General features: G+C 41.9%; 1 protein-coding gene across 2 annotated transcripts in view; it reads right to left on the minus strand.

Moving 5' to 3' along the window:
• Window positions 1-17,579, minus strand: part of Pitpnm3 (PITPNM family member 3) — a 95,211-nt gene that overhangs the window by 51,801 nt on the left and 25,831 nt on the right. For both annotated transcript variants that reach the window (XM_015506001.2, XM_048798381.1), the window contains one exon: window positions 13,949-14,056. In XM_015506001.2, coding sequence (XP_015361487.2) covers window positions 13,949-14,056 — 108 coding nt within the window. The remainder of the gene's footprint in view (window positions 1-13,948; window positions 14,057-17,579) is intronic.

Genomic DNA, 17,579 nt, shown 5'->3' on the forward strand with positions numbered 1-17,579 from the left:
GCTCAGCCCCGGCTCCACTTCCGGTTCCCACTTGTGGCAGAGCCATTAGCTCACTGAACTGTAACTGCCCTGAGTGGGCCTGAGGATGTGCAGTCTGTACAGGAGCAGCTCAGTTCTGAGACCACTACTGAGTCATCCACACGTCCCCAGCATTGACCTGCACAGGGCCTGGCACAGAGCCATGCTTAAGTAAGAGAGGGGATGCACAGATGCATGGATGCATGATGAAACCCCGGACTGCCTTGGGGCCAGGAAGGGAGGGAAACCACACACCCCCAAAGGCACAACTGGAAGCAGCCAGGTGAAGGAACCACTGAGCAGTGCTGGTGAGAGGGAGGTGGTCTGGGAGAGGCAGGGCCATCTGGGAGGCTTCTGGGAGGAAATGAGCAGGATCTTGAGAGCTAGAAAATAAGTCAAGGGAGGACTGGGGCAAAGGTAGGAAACTGAAAAGCTCTGAGTAGGCTGGAGGGTCAGCAAGCAGCCCCCTGACCATTTGACTAGAACATGCAGTGATTGGAAGAGGAAGGAGGAATGGCCCAAAAGATGTGAGTGTCAGAGTCAGAGGGTCACTTTGGCATCACATGATTTAGCAATGATTTGACAGACCCTTTATAACGTCCCTCATGGTAGCTACTCCAAAGCTGTCTGATTCTGGCAGTGATAGGGAAGTTACTAACCCTGAAAAATCTTGATGGTCAGAAGAAAGCCTGGGAGAAAATTGTGGATAGCCTTCCTTACCAGGCTGGGGAATTGATACTTCATTCTTCAGACAGCAAACACCTCGTTGTCAATTCCACAGCCGAATGATATTACTGAACTTACATTTTAGAAATATCACAGCTGGATTGCATAAAGAGGGTAAACTGACTACAATGACCCAGACTTCTTCTTCTGCCCCAAATCCCTAGAAATGGCCTTCATTACTTTCCTATGACGTAACGTTGAGTAGCAATGTAAAATAAGAAGGGATGTCCTTTGCTGACCAAAATTGTGTAACGTTCCCAAAAGGCAGAAAACAGAGAGATCTGATGGAAGAAGGCAGGACTGGCTACATTCATTTTCAGGTCCCCAAAACAGAACCGTGGTGTCCCTTATTCAAAAGTATTAAGAATTGCAAGATGGCGATGGCAGAGTATAAAATCAATCACGGAGCCTTCTAAGTGTGCAGTCTTGTGTGACTGCAAAGGTCAAATGCCCATAAAGCAGCCCAGAAGAGAGGAAGCCATAGATTCTTTCCTGCAAAGAAAGGTCTGTGGCCAAGGCAGAGGCAGCTCAGAGGGCACAGCAGGCTCGTGTACGGGAATACCCGGGAGCAATGGAAGTTTTGCAATTATCTGGGTGTCCACAGTAGAAGAGCCAGTACTTTGGTCCTTTCCTGACCCCTGATTGTGCCAAGCAAAAGCATCTGTCCCCAAGTGTGAAAGAAGATGTATGTATGAGGGATAGGACACCCTGGGAGGCTGAAAATACCCAAAAGGAACAAATCAGAAGTTACTGGTTCAGTGCACCCCGCAGCATTTCCTACCCACCCTAATAATTAGATGACAGCAGGCTGCAGTAAACAGACAGATCACATCCCTGAGAGTTAAGCTAACAGGGAACTGCAAATACGAAGTGGAGTGCAAAGCCAAATATTGCTAAATATTAAAGGAAAGCCAATACTGCTGAAGAAAGATATTAAACTCAAAGATGGGAGGGAAGAGAATACAGAGAAATGGGCCTGGGGTTTCCTTGAGCCAACTTAGTAGCACAATCCGTAATCATTCTTAAATTTTAACGTGCATCAGAATCACTTAGAGGTCTAGTGAAAACAGATTCTGAGCCCTACTCCCAGAATTTGGCTAATTCATTCTGGGTGGGGCACCCTCACTCACATTTCTAACAAGTTCCCAAGTGATGCTAATGCTATTGGTCCAGGGACCATTGTTTGAAAACCACATATCTAAATGCAAGAGTTGGGGGTGAGTGATACAAAAACATAGCTCTCTGGAAAGTTGAAAGTAGATAAATTGATTAGGGATGCATAGGCAGTGACTGCTTCCTTCCTGTCAATGAGAATGTGGCCATGCTCACACTAAGTTTATTTCAGGAAAAAGAAGACCGGATTGCAAGTATGAGTGACAGCTCATAGACTATTAGTATGAATTATTCTGGAAGAAATATAAACTGTGCCAGGCGCCATGGAGCCCGCCTGTAATCCCAGCAGCTCAGGAGGCTGAAGTAGGAGGATCGTGAATTCAAAGCCAGCCTCAGCAATGATGAGGCACTGAGCAACTCAGTGAGACCCTATCTCTAAATAAAATACAAAATGGGGCTGGAGATGTGGCTCAGTGGTTGAGTGTTCCTGAGTTCAATCCCTGGTACCCACCCACCCCCAAAAAAATATAAATCATGAGCATAAGATGTTAGCAAGATGGCAAACCCTGCTAAGGACCAAATGGAATTTATCCCAGGAATGCAAGGTTATTCAACATACAAAAAACAACATAATACACCATATTGATGGAATAAAATACAAAAATCACACAAGTATCTCAATAGGTAATGCAGAAAAATCATTTGGTAAAACTCAACATCTTTCCATAGTTTAAAAAAAAATCAAAAACTAGGAATAGGGAGGGAAATTGCTCAACCAGATGAGCATCTACAAAAAAAAAATCCATGGTTAACATTATATTTACTGGTGAAGGATTGAAAATGAGATCAGGAACAAGACAAAATGTTTGCTGTCACTAGTTCCATTCATTATTCTACTAGAGGAACTTGTCAGGGAAATTTGACAACAAAAGGAAATAAAAGATATCCAGATTGGAAAGGAAGAAGTAAAACTACCTCAATTTGGAGATGACATGACCTTTTGTATAGAAAGCCCTAAGCAATCACTCCACCTCCACCATAACAATAAAAAACTGACATTTAGTTCCATAAGGTTACAGGATACAAGGTCAATATACAAAGATCAATTGTATTGCCACAAAGTTGCAATGAACAATCTGAAAAGGAAATTTTTTGAAATTTTTTATTTGTTTTAATTAGTTATACATGACAGTAGAATGCATTTATATACTTCGATATATCATACATAGATGGGATATAATTTCTCATTTTTCTGAGTGCATATATTGTAGAATCACATTGGTCATACAGTCACATACATACATAAAATAATATTTTTTTAAAAAAATTCCAGTTATAATGGAATCAAAAAGAATAAATATTTAGATTGGACTGGGGTTGTGGCTCAGTGGTAGAGTTCTTGCTTAGCACACATAAGGCACTGGATTCGATCCCAGGCACCACACAAAAATAAGAATAAAATGTTTAGAAATAAATGTAATAAAACAAGTGCAAGACTCATGCATTGAAAACTATAAAACATCTTTGAAAAAATTAAAGAAGACCTAAATAAGGGTGAAAACAGTTCTGTTTGTAGATTAGAACTGAGATTACAATGGCAATACTTTCCAAATGATCTACAGATTCAACACAATCCCTATCAAAATTCCAGCTGGCTTTTTTCACAGAAATTGACAAACTGGTCCTAAAATCCATATGGAAATGCAAGGAACAAAGAATAGTTAAAACAGTCTTATGAAAGAACAAAGTTGGTGAACTCCCACTTCCTGATTTCAAACTCATTGCAAGTGTACAGGAATCAAGACTCTGGCATATTGGCACATATATATGTGTGGAATAGAATTGAGAGTCAGAAATAAACCCACATGTGTATGATCAAGTGGCTTTTGACCATGGTGCCGAAACAATTCAATGGGGGAAGGAATAGTCTTTTCAGCAAATGTTCCTGGAACAGCTGGTTAGCCACAGCAAAAGAATGAAGTCAAACCCCTACTGCACATCATGCACAGAAATAAACTCAAGGTGTATCAGAGACCTAAATAAAAGGACTAAAACTATAAAACTCTTAGAAGAAAGCAGGAATAAATCTTGGATTAGGCAATGGTTTCCTAGATATCACCAAAAGCACAGAGAATAAGAGAAAAAATAGATAAATTGGACTTCATCAAAAATTTAAAAGTTGTGATTCAATAGACATTAGCAAGAAAATGAAAAGTCAATCCACAATATGGGAGGAAACATTTGAAAACAACATATCTAATAAGATTTTAGTGTTCGAATATAAAGAACTCTGATGACTCAACAATAGAAAACAAGTAACCCAATTTTATAATGAGCAAATAATTTGAAATAGATATTTCTCCAGAGAAGATAAGCAAATGACCAATAAGCGCATGAGAAGATGCTCAACATCATTCATCACTAGGGAAAAGAAAACTAAAACCACAATGAGATGTCACTTTCCACCCACCAAGATGACTAAAACCAAAAAGACAGATGGTAACAAGTATTGGTGAAGATCTGAGAAACTGGAACACTTTTCCATTGCGGGTGGAAATGTACAGCAATGCAGTGATTCTTTGGAAAGAATCTGCAGTTCTTCAAAAAGTTAAACAAAACTACTCTATTAAACATCAGCTCCACTCCTAGACTCATACCCAAGAGAATTGAGGAAATATTTTTTAAAAACTGGCATATGACTACTTATAGTAATATTATTCACTGGAAACAACTCAAATGGATAAACAAAATGTGGTATTCCCATACATTGGAATAATGTTCAGCCATAAAAATGAAATGAAGTACTGATTCATGCTATAATGTAGGTGAATCTCCAAAACATGCTAAGGGAAAGAAGTCAGACACAAAAGGCCACATGATTGTTTGATTCCATTTTAATGAAATTTTATGGGTTGGAGGATGAGGAGAATGGAGAGTACTGCTAATGGGCACACAGATTTTTTTTGAGGGTGATGAAAAAGTTCTAGAACCAGAAAATAGTGATGGTCGCACAACTTTGCAAAATGTTGTATTAAAATTTCAGAATTGTGCAGTTTCAAAGAGTGAACTTTATGATACACGAATTACATCTTAATTTTTTTAAAAAAAGAATTGAGCAACATCAATATTCATAGCAGCTGAATTCACAATAGCTAAACCGTGGAGCCAACCTAGATGCCCTTCAACAGATGAATGGATAAAGAAACTGTGTTTTATATATACACAATGGAATATTACTCAGCATTAAAAGAGAATAAAATTATGGCATTTGCAGGTAAATGGATGGAGTTTGAGAATATCTCGCTAAGCGAAGTAAGCCAATCCCAAAAAACCAAAGGCCAAATGTTCTCTCTGATAAGTGGATGCTGATCCATAATGGAGGAGCGATGTGGGGAGAATGGAGGAACTTTGATTGGGCAAAAGGGAACAGGCAGGGACAGGGGGGCAGGAAAGAGGGTATAATGAGATGAACATCAGTACCCTAGGTACGTATATGACTGCACAACTCTACATCATGCACAACCAGAGAAATGAAAAGTTTTGCTCCATTTGTGTACAATGAATCAAAATGTACTCTGTTGTCATGAATAATTAGTTAGAACAAAATTTTTTAAAAATTTTTTAAAATTAAAAAATAAAAGAATTGGGCAAGATACATTTCACTTGGGCAGTGTTAACGACAGCTGTATGCTTCCTTAGAGAATTAGAATCAAGGCAGCTCCTGTTCAATGCAAATGCCATTTGTGATCCTTGGCTAACTAATCCAGTCTTAAATGTATGGTTTACTCCTGTTGCTCTCTAGTCTACCAGAACTCAGAAACTTAATAGAACAAGCAAAAAAAGACCTTAGAAAACATAAAGTGAGCCCTTGGGCTCCATGAATCAACGTTGGGTTATCAACCAAAAGAACCAACCAGAGCATATGAAAATGAACAGATGATTGTTAAAAATAATCCACAAGAGTTGAGCAGCAGAATGGAAAAAAAAAGCTGATGAAGAGGAAATGGTCAAGCTGTCGTTTAGAGCCAAGGAAACTTCCAGAACTCAACTAGGACCAAGAAATGAGAATTAGGACAAGTCGACACCTGGTTAGAAAAATTCCAGTATCTGTCTAGTGATTGATAAAACAAGGAAAGAAATATTAGAAGAAACAAAAAAAAAGTGCACAGTAATGAAAGAGTGTGACCAGGTGCGAGCATGACAACCAACAGCCACAAAAATCTCACACAGAAACACTGTGGTCTCAGAAGATGAAGAACAGAGATTTATTTAGCTGCTTAAGGCTTCAGAGAAAAGAGAGAGAGAGGAAAAAAAAAAAAGAGCAGATTACCCACAAAGGAATGAGAATCAGATGTATCTCGAACTTTTCACTAACAACACTATATGCAAGGAGGCCATGGGAGGACATCTTCAGAGACAAATGAGAACATGATTATGGATGCAGTCTTGCATTCAAATGAGAAGGCACAGCCAGGTGTGGTGGCGCACACCTGTAATCCCAGAAGCTCAGAGGCTGAGGCAGGAGGATCATGAGTTCAAAGCCAGCCTCAGCCAACGATGATGTGCTGAGCAACTCAGTGAGACCCTGTCTCTAAATAAAATACAAAAAAGGGCTGGGGAAAAATACAAAGACTTGGTGGGCTGGGGTTGTGGCTTAGCGGTAGAGTGCTTGCCTGGCATGAGTGAGGCACTGGGTTTGATTCTCAGCACCACATACAAATAAGTAAAACCAAAAAAAAAAAAAAAAAAAAAAAAATTCATCAACAACTAATAAAAATTTAAAAAAAGAAAAGAAATACAAGGAATTGGAAAATTATTGTCCACAGTCCCTCCCTGGAGAATGAGGAGATGTTCTAATGAAAAGAAGAAGTAAATGAAGGGGAATGCATGGAATTTCAGAAGCAGCATGAGAACTGAACACTAAAAAGGATGAATTTTACCAAAAGTAAATCATACCTCAGTATATTTGACAAAAGAAGAATGAGGAAAAGGAGGAAGAGGAAAAAGAAGTCATCCTCACAATCACCATAATGGGGGGGGGACTCCCCAAAAGAAAAAAATAAATATTAACATTAAGGTGAAATAAGAATTGAAAACCTGGAGCCAAATGAACAGGGGACAAAAAAGAATAACAAGGTCCCTTCTTATTCAGCAATAGAATATAGAATACCGACTCAGTCCAGACCCTGATAGAAAAATACTCATTTTTAAGTGTGTTAAATATGTAAATTTTTAGAAATACAAAAAAAGGATGTATAAGAAAGTTGATCATGTGAATCAAAGACCAAAAAGAAAACTATATTGATTGGTATGTTTGACCTAAGAGATAGAAAGATTGGAACCCACTATATAGAGGCAAGATAACTTTTTTAAAACTCATGGGACATTCATTCGCACACACCAGTTTTAGACAAGAAAGCACTTTAAAAGAATAGCACTTACAGGTCACATTCTCCAATCGCAAAGGAATAAAATTGCAAATTAACAAGGAAAAAAAAATACAAGTCACCAGGAGTCTTGTAAATGCTTCTAAATAACTCTTAAGGTCAAGAGGAGAAAAATGGAGATTTTGAACTACTTGGAAATGACCCACAGTGAGAAGGAGGGTTACTTAACCAACTCCTGTGGCATGTGGCCAAAGTATCTGAATCCAGGCTTTGTGGAAACTGAAGGTTATGTAATTTTGGGGTCCCCTTTATATAAAAGGATAATCAAAATATCTTACCTTTGCAAAATTTATCAGAATTTAAAAACGTTTTTCTAGGGCCCTCCAAGGCCTTAGCAGGGACCCATGCATGAGTAAATTAGAAAACAAAAAAAGCCTAAAAACTCTTTTCTCTAGAATTTGGAAAGTTATGAACAACTTAAACCCAAAGAACGTAGAAGGAAAGAAGTGTTGAAACAAAAGCAACACTAATTTACATAAATTAAATTTTTTTAAAAAACAGAGTTTATATAGAGTTGGTTAAAAAAATAAAGCTATTTCTTTGGAAGATTATCAAAATGGGTAAACTTTTGGCAAAACATATTAATAATGGAGAGGAGGTGGATTCAAACAATGAGGGAGGGAAAGGAGAAAAGATGTAAACTTTCAGAGTTAATTTTTTCAACTTGATGAAGGAATCTTTCTGGAACACTAGGGCAAGAGGCAATACTTATTGGGGAAATATTAGGATAGTTCCCTTATATCATCAATACAGATATGATCAAACAAGAAAGCCTGCCACCACTTCTGGTACCTGGTGTTAATCTGGAAATCCTATCCAATAGATGTATTTATGCTGCACTTTTATGCGTTATAATTTCATTGTGAATTGTGGTCTTGGGTATTAACAATGGATCTCCCCCTTATGGTGATGGACATAAATATGATAGGCAAAATTCTAAGATGGTTATGCAATGCAATTATTTAAAAAAATGAGTAAGTGGTATAAATATTGTTGAGGATGTAACTGTTAAGACTCTTAAGTGATATCACAGTCTCACTGGAAAACCCAAAGGAATCAACTAACAAACTATTAGAGCTAATAAGAAATCTCAGCAGAGTGACAAAATTTTAAATACATAGCAGACAAATAACTTGCATCCAGTATACTTAAGAAGACTTCCTAAAAGAAATACGAAAAGGAGGTGCTGGGGTTATGGCTCAGTGGTAGTGTGTTTGCCTAGCATGCGTGAGGCACTGGGTTCGATTCTCAGCACCACATACAAATAAATAAAATAAAAAGGTCCATCAACAACTAAAAAATATTTAAAAAAAAGAAATACGAAAAGGATAAATAATCCAATAGAATATGGCAAAAATTATATTTAAGAAATAAAAAAAACAAGAAAATAATGTAGGTCAACACATTTATGAAAAGAAGTTCAACCTTACTAGAAATCAAGTAAAAATAAAATATAAGAAGATAGTTTCACTAATAAATCAGAAAAAAATTTTAAAGCTTAATATTGTCAATCAATTCTGTCAACATTGTAGGGAAATGGTACTGAAGATTGAATTCAGGGGCACTTAACTACTAAGCCACATCCTCAGCCCTTTTCAGTGTTTTTATTTTGAAACAGGGTCTCACTGAGTTTCTTAGGGCCTCGCTAAATTGCTGAGGCTGACTTTGAATTCACAATCCTCCTGCCTCAGCCTCCCAGGCCACAGGGATTACAGGTGTGTGCCACCGCACTGAACTCAATGTTTATTTTCTAACATATACAGCATTCTTTTTTCTTCTTCCTCTTTTGTGTGTGTGTGTGTGTGTGTGTGTGTGTTGTGGTGCTGGAAATCAAACCCAGGGCCTTGTGCATGAGAGGCAAGCACTCTACCAACTGAGCTATATCCCCAGCCCTACAACATTCTTTTAATAATGAAAAATTTCAATGACTTCCCACTACAGAATGGCTTAATAAATTATGCCATGTCTACTGTACAGAATATGGTAACACAGGTAAAAAGAATGAGGTGAATCTATATGTACACATTTATGAAAAGAAGTGAAAGACTCACCAAGATCTACTGTTAATTTTTTTTGAAGCAAGCTGCAATATTAAAGTCTAATCTTATCTACTTCCAGAGTGATGCCTTCCACATCCATAAATTCTGCAATGAAGTCTGAACTTGAAGGAATGGTTTTGAAATTGAAGGGATAGCTAAGGACAACTTTGGTTTTTATTTGTATTCCTTGATTTTTTTCCCCAACAATAATATAGTCAAGAAATAAGGTGGATATTTGTACAAGAATGTTCATAGCAGTATTAGTCACAATAGATAAAAAATGAAAACAACCCAGATGTCCATTGATAGAAGAACGGATAAACACAATGTGCTAAATCCAATGGAAAATTATTCAGCCACACAATGGAAGGAAGTACTGACACATGCTACAACATAGATGAATCTTGAAAACATTAAACTAAATGAAATAAGCCAGATACCAAAGGATGAATCCAGTATGATCACATTTATAGAGGTACCCAGGGAAGTAAAATTCAGAGAGACAGAAAGCAGAACAGTGGTTATGAGGGACCGGGGGTTGGTTAGTGTTTAAGGAGTGCAGAAGTTTCAGTTTGAGATAATGACAAAGTTCTAGAGGTAGATGGTGATTAATGATGGCTATACAGCAACGTGACTTAATGCCACTGAAGTACACACTTCAAGTGGTTAAAAGTGTATATTTTGTTACATGTATTTATTTTACCACAATCCAAAAAAATGTTAAGTAAAAAATAGTAAACCATTGTCAAATGACAACAATAATAAATAAGGTGCACTGAGCTGATGCAGGAGGATTCCTCCCCACAGAAATACATATGTGCTGGGCAATAGGTACCCCCAAAGTGTCAATATATAACCAACCTTAAAATAATGTACAATACACAAGACCAAGTATCAGAGGGAACTGCACTGGGGGAGGGAAAAAGAAGCTGAGGTGGCTGAGACACACCCAGGATCCGTGCATCCAATGTATGGAGGCTCTGGGGCTAATGGCTGAGAACAAAATTTAACCTCAGCTGGGGGATGATGAGGAGCTAAAGTGGAGCCCCCTTTAAAGTAGGGATCCTTGAAGGGCTGCTCCATCCATAAAGGAACACACACACACACACACACACACAAATCCCTTTGGGGCAGCAGCAAAGAAACCATTCACAGAGAGTGAGAAAGAAAAAAGTCACTCATGAGTAATTAACACCCTAAGCCTGTGCCACATATGGGTGTAAGGTCTAAATATATACCACCCATGGAGAGTGGAAACCCTAGGCTGTAAATTTAGCATATAAAATATTCAAAATGAGTGAAATACTCAAGTCCAGCAGAAAGAAACAAAAGACCAGTCTCGAGGAGGATATTTGCACCAAGACACACAGACTCCCACAGAAAAGAAGAGGGAGTGACCAAGATGAGTTCACAATAAAAAAAAATAATGGAGAATCAAGACCCACAGTGCATGCTTATGTATGTTCACCGCCCGCCCCCCTCCCGAATCAGCACCCTCAAGAACTGGATATTAGGTCTAGGGGTGTAGCTCAGTGGTAGAGGACCTGCCCAGCATGCACAAGGCCCTGGGTTCAAACCCTAGCACCGAAAGAAAAAGAGAAGGAGGAGGAGGAGAAGGAGCAGGAGGAGAACTGGAATCATTAGAAGAGTCAGAAAGTGTGTGTGTGATATATGAATTAAATGATCAAGGAGAGAAAAGATGGAACACAAAACACAATTCAGGTTTCAGAAGAAGAAGAAGGATCAGCTCCATTTGGAATTTGCAGAGCATCGGGGATCCTGAGGTCTTCCAGGTAGGGTGCTACCGAGTGCTAGAGGCCAGGAGAGTGTTCTAGGCTGGAGGCAGACGTGGAGTCATCATTGGGGAAAATGGAGGCACCCATGAAGGAAATGTGACTGGCCAATGCACCCACCTCGAGAGGTGGTCCCTGGGGTGACCTCCATTTTTAAGGGCAGGAACCTCGGAAGAGGCAGGAGCATCAGCTCTGTTTATATGGCCAGTTTAGATCACAGCGAGTGTTCTCCCAAAATCCTCTCCCCAAAGTACCCCCAGAGCCTCCCTCTCCAGGCCCTTTACTCAGCTTGCCTAGTTGCAGTCACTCGTCACTCTGCTACAGTGACAGTGCCACCCTGCTGGTCCTTACGTCCCTGATATCTAGCACAGGGTTGGGCCCCATAAATGGTCACTGAAACGAAAGGAAGCAATGTGCATTCTTTCGTGTTCTGGGAATTCCCATCATGAATCCACAGGGGGAACGGGCCTCCGAAGGAGCTGGAAATCGGCTAGTTGGCTCTTCCTCATCCCCTCTTCCTCCCCGCCCTCCTCATTCTGTACTGGGAGGATGAAGCATCAGCTTCTGGACACAAGCAAGCATCATCCTAGTTCAAACATGATTCGGCACCATGAAGTGTTCTCGAGGGCTGAACTCATATGAGATGGCTCACTCTTCTTCCCCTCCTCCCTACTGATGATTACTTGTTCCTGGGTGCACTTTGCAAGTAATATCTCATTTAATTTTCACCACTTTTTCGGTACCCCCTATTGCAGATGAATTAACCAGGGCTCAGAGAGGTGATGTGACTTTCCTTGTCCACAAAACCACATAGTAGCAGGGCTGAGGTGCAAACTCAGACTTCTCACACCCCACAAAGCTGCAGTCACTGCCTCTCCCGTGGACCTCCCCTTCTGCTTCCTTCTCCCTGGCCCTTCCCAGCCCTCCCAGCTCACTCCGCCCTTCCATCACCCTCTCCCGAGCTCACACTGTGTCTGAGTCACACATTTCTCAGCAGACAAGGGAGGCTTGGAGTGAGGAGGCGATGGCCAGATGACTGGTGAGTATACATCTGGGTCTGTCTTTTTGTGACGACCAAGAATGGTCATGGAGCAGAACCTGGAATCCATGGTACCCTTAATGCCCCTTCTCAAGTTCTTGGACCCATTGGAATGATGTCTCATTCCAATGAGAATGGCAAATATGTGGCTATGAAGACCAGAAGGGAAACTCTGAACTGAGGATCAGGAGCCTGGGAGGACTACAGGCAAGACATAACTTCTCCCAAGTTCTTCATTATAAACTGAGAAAAAAAAATCATCCCAGGCTCACCCATTGCTCAGGATGGGTACTTTGGCATAGGGAGGGCCCCGAACAAATGAGGCAGTGATGGAGGATGAGAAAAGGGGCAAGATGGCCATTCTCTTGGGCTAGGCCAGAACCATCTCACCAGATACCTCCTGATCGGATGCTTTGCTCACTTGGTAACTCTGGTCCAGACCATGACTGTGCACTGACAGGGCCAATAAAGGAAGGAGAGGAAATAAATGCCATGGTTTGAATATGGTCTGTCCCCCAAGGTTCGTGTGCTGGAAGCTTGGCCTCCAATGTAACAGCATTGAGAGGGGTCAGGACCTTTAAGAGGTAAGGCCAACTGGGCAGTGATTGGGTCATGGCTACCCTCGTGAAGGGATTCATGTGAATGCACAGAGTGGATCAGTTATCAAGAGAGCAAGTTGTTTTAAAATGAGGAGCCAGATACATTTCTCTTCTTTATACGTTACTTAGCATCGGGTATTCTGTTTTAGCAACACCAAAGGGATTAAGACGTTAAGAAAGAAGAAAGTAAGATGAGGAGTATGTAGTGGAAGTGATCCTCCTGGCCTGAGGGTCACAGACACAAAGGTTAGCACCCTGCAGCCTGAGTGGGATCCTCGCCCTGGCTCTGCTTCTCACTTCGAGGCAGTATTAATCAAATCCTCAGCCCTCAGCTGAGGATCTCTGGGCCTTGGTTTCCCCATATGTAAGCTCGGCTACATCCTCTACCTGCCTTCCAAAGTCGGGTCCCCTCACCTCATTGTCAGGAACCCTTCCTTGATCTGCTCTCCTGCCTCCTAAAGTCCTGCCTCTCCTTCTGGGCCCAAAACCCTCAGCTTAAGCCCAACCCTTATGTCTTGATGTGCACCATGTCCCACATCAGGAGGCAGAGGCTTCCGGTGAATCACTGTGGTCCCTCCCACCAAGCACTTATCCAGGTAGATGTTCATTAGACATCCCATTAGTAATGGAAAATGGACAAATGGATAGACAGGTGGATGCCTAAAAGCTTATCAAGCTCCTGGCCAAACGTTCCCATCCTCTTGCATGAATTCCCATCCATAAACTTCTTTAGCAACTCAGCCATAGGAAGACCCAATCCTTCATTGCCATCCCTCTCCTCTGAGACCTGGGCTCCTATCCTCACTCAGAGGCTCCTCCAATGGCAACTGCCTTATCCAGCAGATTTCAACCCTGAAGGCCTCACTGTACCAGGAGCATGAAGCCAGCACCAGCCTTAACCACCCCATGCTCCTGAGTGGTCACTCTACAGACAAAGGAAGCTTGGTTGCAATATCCTGGGGTTGTTTTTCTACGAAAAAAGGAAAAAAGAAATAAAACCCACAGATGTCCCCAAGAGAGTTTCTACAGGTGACAGAATTCAGGAATGCTGTAAGGAAAGGTGCCCAGAAAGACAACTCTTCACAGAAGACCTGAGTCCCAACCCCAATTAGCAGCCCCGACCCGCTCTGGAACACATGCGTGTGCTTTCCCTGACTGTGAGAAAGAGTCTCACCTTGATGCTCGTCCAGTTTCCCCATGGTCTCTATCTGCTCCACCAGGTCATTTGAATTCCACTGGCTCATTCCAATGAGGATAGCATTTTTCCCCTCGGCCATCTCCTCTGTGGAAAGAAGCAGAGACGGACATAAGCAGGCATGGCCATCTATAGGTGGCCCTAACTGGATCAGGGTTGAGGGGGACAGGGACTTATGTCTAAGGGGGTTATTATCTCATCCATGAATTGAGGTAGTCTTCAACTATTGAATGTGTCTGTCGTTATAGACAGGAATGGGACATTCAGGAAGGTGTCATTGCAAAAAGGTGTGTTGCTGTACCCTACTGGACCTCCACATGGGACAGCGTAAGAAAGTAAACAAGGAACCAGTTGTGGGAAAAGCTGAAAACTCAGAGAAACCTCAACTCCTGGCACCGAAAGTAGTATTTCTTAAAAGGCAGAAAGCTTGTCACTTGCCAGCAGTTTTTCTTTAGGAATGTCATTCTACTTCTCTGAGCCTCAGTTTTCCTATCAGTAAGATGGGACCAGCCAGGTCCAGCTCACTGAGTTCTTAAAAGGGTTACATGAGATAATGGGTGTAATGATCTCGGTGCAGAGAATGTGCTCTGAGATGAGAACCAGGTGGTATTTTGTCAACTCACCAGCAGGATTTGAGTGGGTCAGGGTTTGAGATGGACAGGAGAAGCTCTGGAGTGGGAGGAGAGCAGAAAGCTCCTGGTTCTAAGCAAGCCTTGAGCTGCATGGAACCCTTAGCCCCCATCTGAACTTCGTGAACCTTCTAATGCCTTCATTCTCCCCCACTTCACCCCTCAGCCCTGTTTCTATCCTTATCTTTTCTCCGTCTGAGCTTAGTGATTACTCTGGCAAGAAGCAGTGGGGCTGAATGCCCCAATCACTGAACAAAAGCCCCTCCCACATGCACCAATGGTACAGTCTCTGTCCTGAAGAGACATTTCCTCAAGAACAGACCCACAGGGAAGGGTGCTCTCCAAAGACATAGGCCTTCCCCGTGGCAAGATGTGTGTCCACCTTCAAAGAACAGACATCAAAGGGTATTGAGGAAAAACCCCAAACTCATGATAGTTAAGAATAAAGGGGGGCTGGGGCTGGGGCTCAGGGGTTGAGCACTCGCCTGGCATGTGCGAGGCGCTGGGTTTGATCCTCAGCACCACGTAAAAACAAATAAAATAAAGGCATGTGTCCAACAACAGCTAAAAAATAATATTAAAAAAAGAATAAAGGGGTGTTAGGAGGGGAGGTTCGAGCCTGTAATCCCACTGACTCAGGTGACTGAAGCAGGAGGATCACAAGTTCAAGGCCAGCCTCAGCAACTTAGTGAGGCCCTATGCAACCGAGTGAAACCCTGTCTGAAAATAAAAAATAAAAAGACTGAGGATATAACTCAGTGGCTAAGCACCCCTGGGTTCAATCCCTGGTACAATAAATAAGGGCTGGAGATATAGCTCAGTGGTAGAGTACCCTGGGTTCAATCATCAGTACCATGAAAAGATGAAGAAGAAGGAAGAGGAAGAGGGGGAGAGGGAGGAGGGGAAGGAGAGGGAGAAGGGGAAGGAGAGGAAGGGAAGAAATGGGGAAGAGGAGTGAGAAGGAGGATAGAGGGGTGAAGCCCGTTGCACCAGCAAAGAACCGTATCCAGCAGACGGAACCAATATGGTAGAGCTGAAGCACTGGGTCCAGCATTCTGGGTCACTCTAGAGTTCCGTAATCCAGATCTCATTTCTGGCTGGTACACCTCCTCCTGCCTTATTTTATTGATTGATTGATTGACCAACCTTTATGAAATCCTAACTACATAGTGAAATTGATGTGTTTCCAAATATTAACTCAATTCTGTCAGCAACACTAAAAACGAACAATTATTACTATGTTTGTTTTGAGAAAACTGAAGCACAGAGGAGTTGAGTAATTCCTGCCCAAGGGCACTGCCGAAGGATGCAAGCCCAGATACACTGTTTCAAGAGTCCTGAAATCCTGTCCTCCTGATAGCCTGTCCTAGACTCCTGTATTGGCTGCTCAACACCAACCAAGCACTACACATACACTCAGGAGTGTCCTGAGTCTGGTGTGCTCCATCTGGAGACTGGTTTACACCCATGAGCAGCATATGCACTTGGGGAGAGCTCTGACCAGGCTCCAGGGCAGACTCTGCTACCCATGAGCTTTGTGATTTTGCTCACCTCCTTCCGACACTTCTGTTTACTTTATCCCTTAAATGGCGCTCTCTCTCTCTCTCTCTCTCTCTCTCTCTCTCTCTCTCTCAAGCTAAACACAATAAATTTTGAAAAAATGCACAAGCCAAAATGGTGTGCATAATGTGCATAAATATAAGGTAGTATTATTCCTGGGGAAGCAGAATAGTAACAAAGTTAACAACTCAGTTCTGGTGTGAGATTGACTATTATGTGACCTCAGACGAGTCATTTCAGTATTCTAAGCCTTAGTTTCCTCCTCTACAAAATGACATCAGAGTCGTGCCTACGTCATAGGTCGGCTGGGAGGATTCGATGAGATGAGGCAGGTCACATGTTCACAAAAGCAATGAGCGCACTGGAAGAGCACAGAGGTGAGATAACAAAATGGTACCACCGTCACATCGCCACCGCTGCTGCCAGCATGTGGTGTTGGGCCACAACACTCACTCTTAATTCCAGTCACACCCTTGTCTCTTCCTATGACATCATGTCCCAGCTCCAGAGCAGGGTAGTCAGCCTGTGACCCACCTTAAATTCTGTCTCCTGCCTCAGTTATCCAAAAGCAACTCTCCATTTGCTCATTCTGACATCCAGTCTACAGCGAATGGATACTCAAGCACCTACTGTGTGTCCTGGGAGTCGTGACCTCCAACCTGTAGGAAGCCAGTCGTGCGAAGGACATAATGATAACTCAGACGTGATGAGACGCGAGGACGCGGCTCCGGGTCTGTCTCCGCACACACTACCCCGTGTTGTCTACAATGCCCTAAGTCCTCTCCCAGGGGTGAATGCAAAGCCATCAGAGCGTCCCCCTCTCTGGGCAACCTCTTTCTTCTCCCCTCATTTCAGTATCTGTCCCTTTCTGTATTCTGTCTCTCCAGCTGTTCCAAGCCCCATCCTTCCAATATGCTTTCTTTCCTGTCTCCCTCTCCTGATCTGGACCTCTCACCTGTACTCACTCTGCATTCAGCTTTCAGATCTTTATTTTGAAAAACAATGGGGCTGGGCTGGGGTTGTGGCTCAGTGGTGGAGCGTTCACCTCGCACCTGAGAGGCCCTGGGTTCAATCCTCAGCACCACATAAAAATAAATAAAATAATGGTTTTGTGTCCAACTACAACTAAAAAATAAAATATAAAGGAAACAATGGAAAAAAAGAGTACATGTATAATGGCATAATTTGGTGTGAACATACTTTATATACAGAGTTACAAAAAATTGTATGGGTAATAATGAGTGTAATGCATTCCACTATTGTCATGTATTTTAAAAAAAAGAAGAAACCCTTTGATATTATAAAGATTAAAAAAAAAAGAAAGAAAGAAAGAAAAAAAACAATGGGCTTGTACCCTGAGTGGTAGCAATAATACACACACACATGCACACACACACACACATGCACACACACACACAAAA

Source organism: Marmota marmota, unplaced genomic scaffold, assembly GCF_001458135.2.
Source record: "Marmota marmota marmota unplaced genomic scaffold, marMar, whole genome shotgun sequence".
NCBI lineage: Eukaryota > Metazoa > Chordata > Mammalia > Rodentia > Sciuridae > Marmota > Marmota marmota.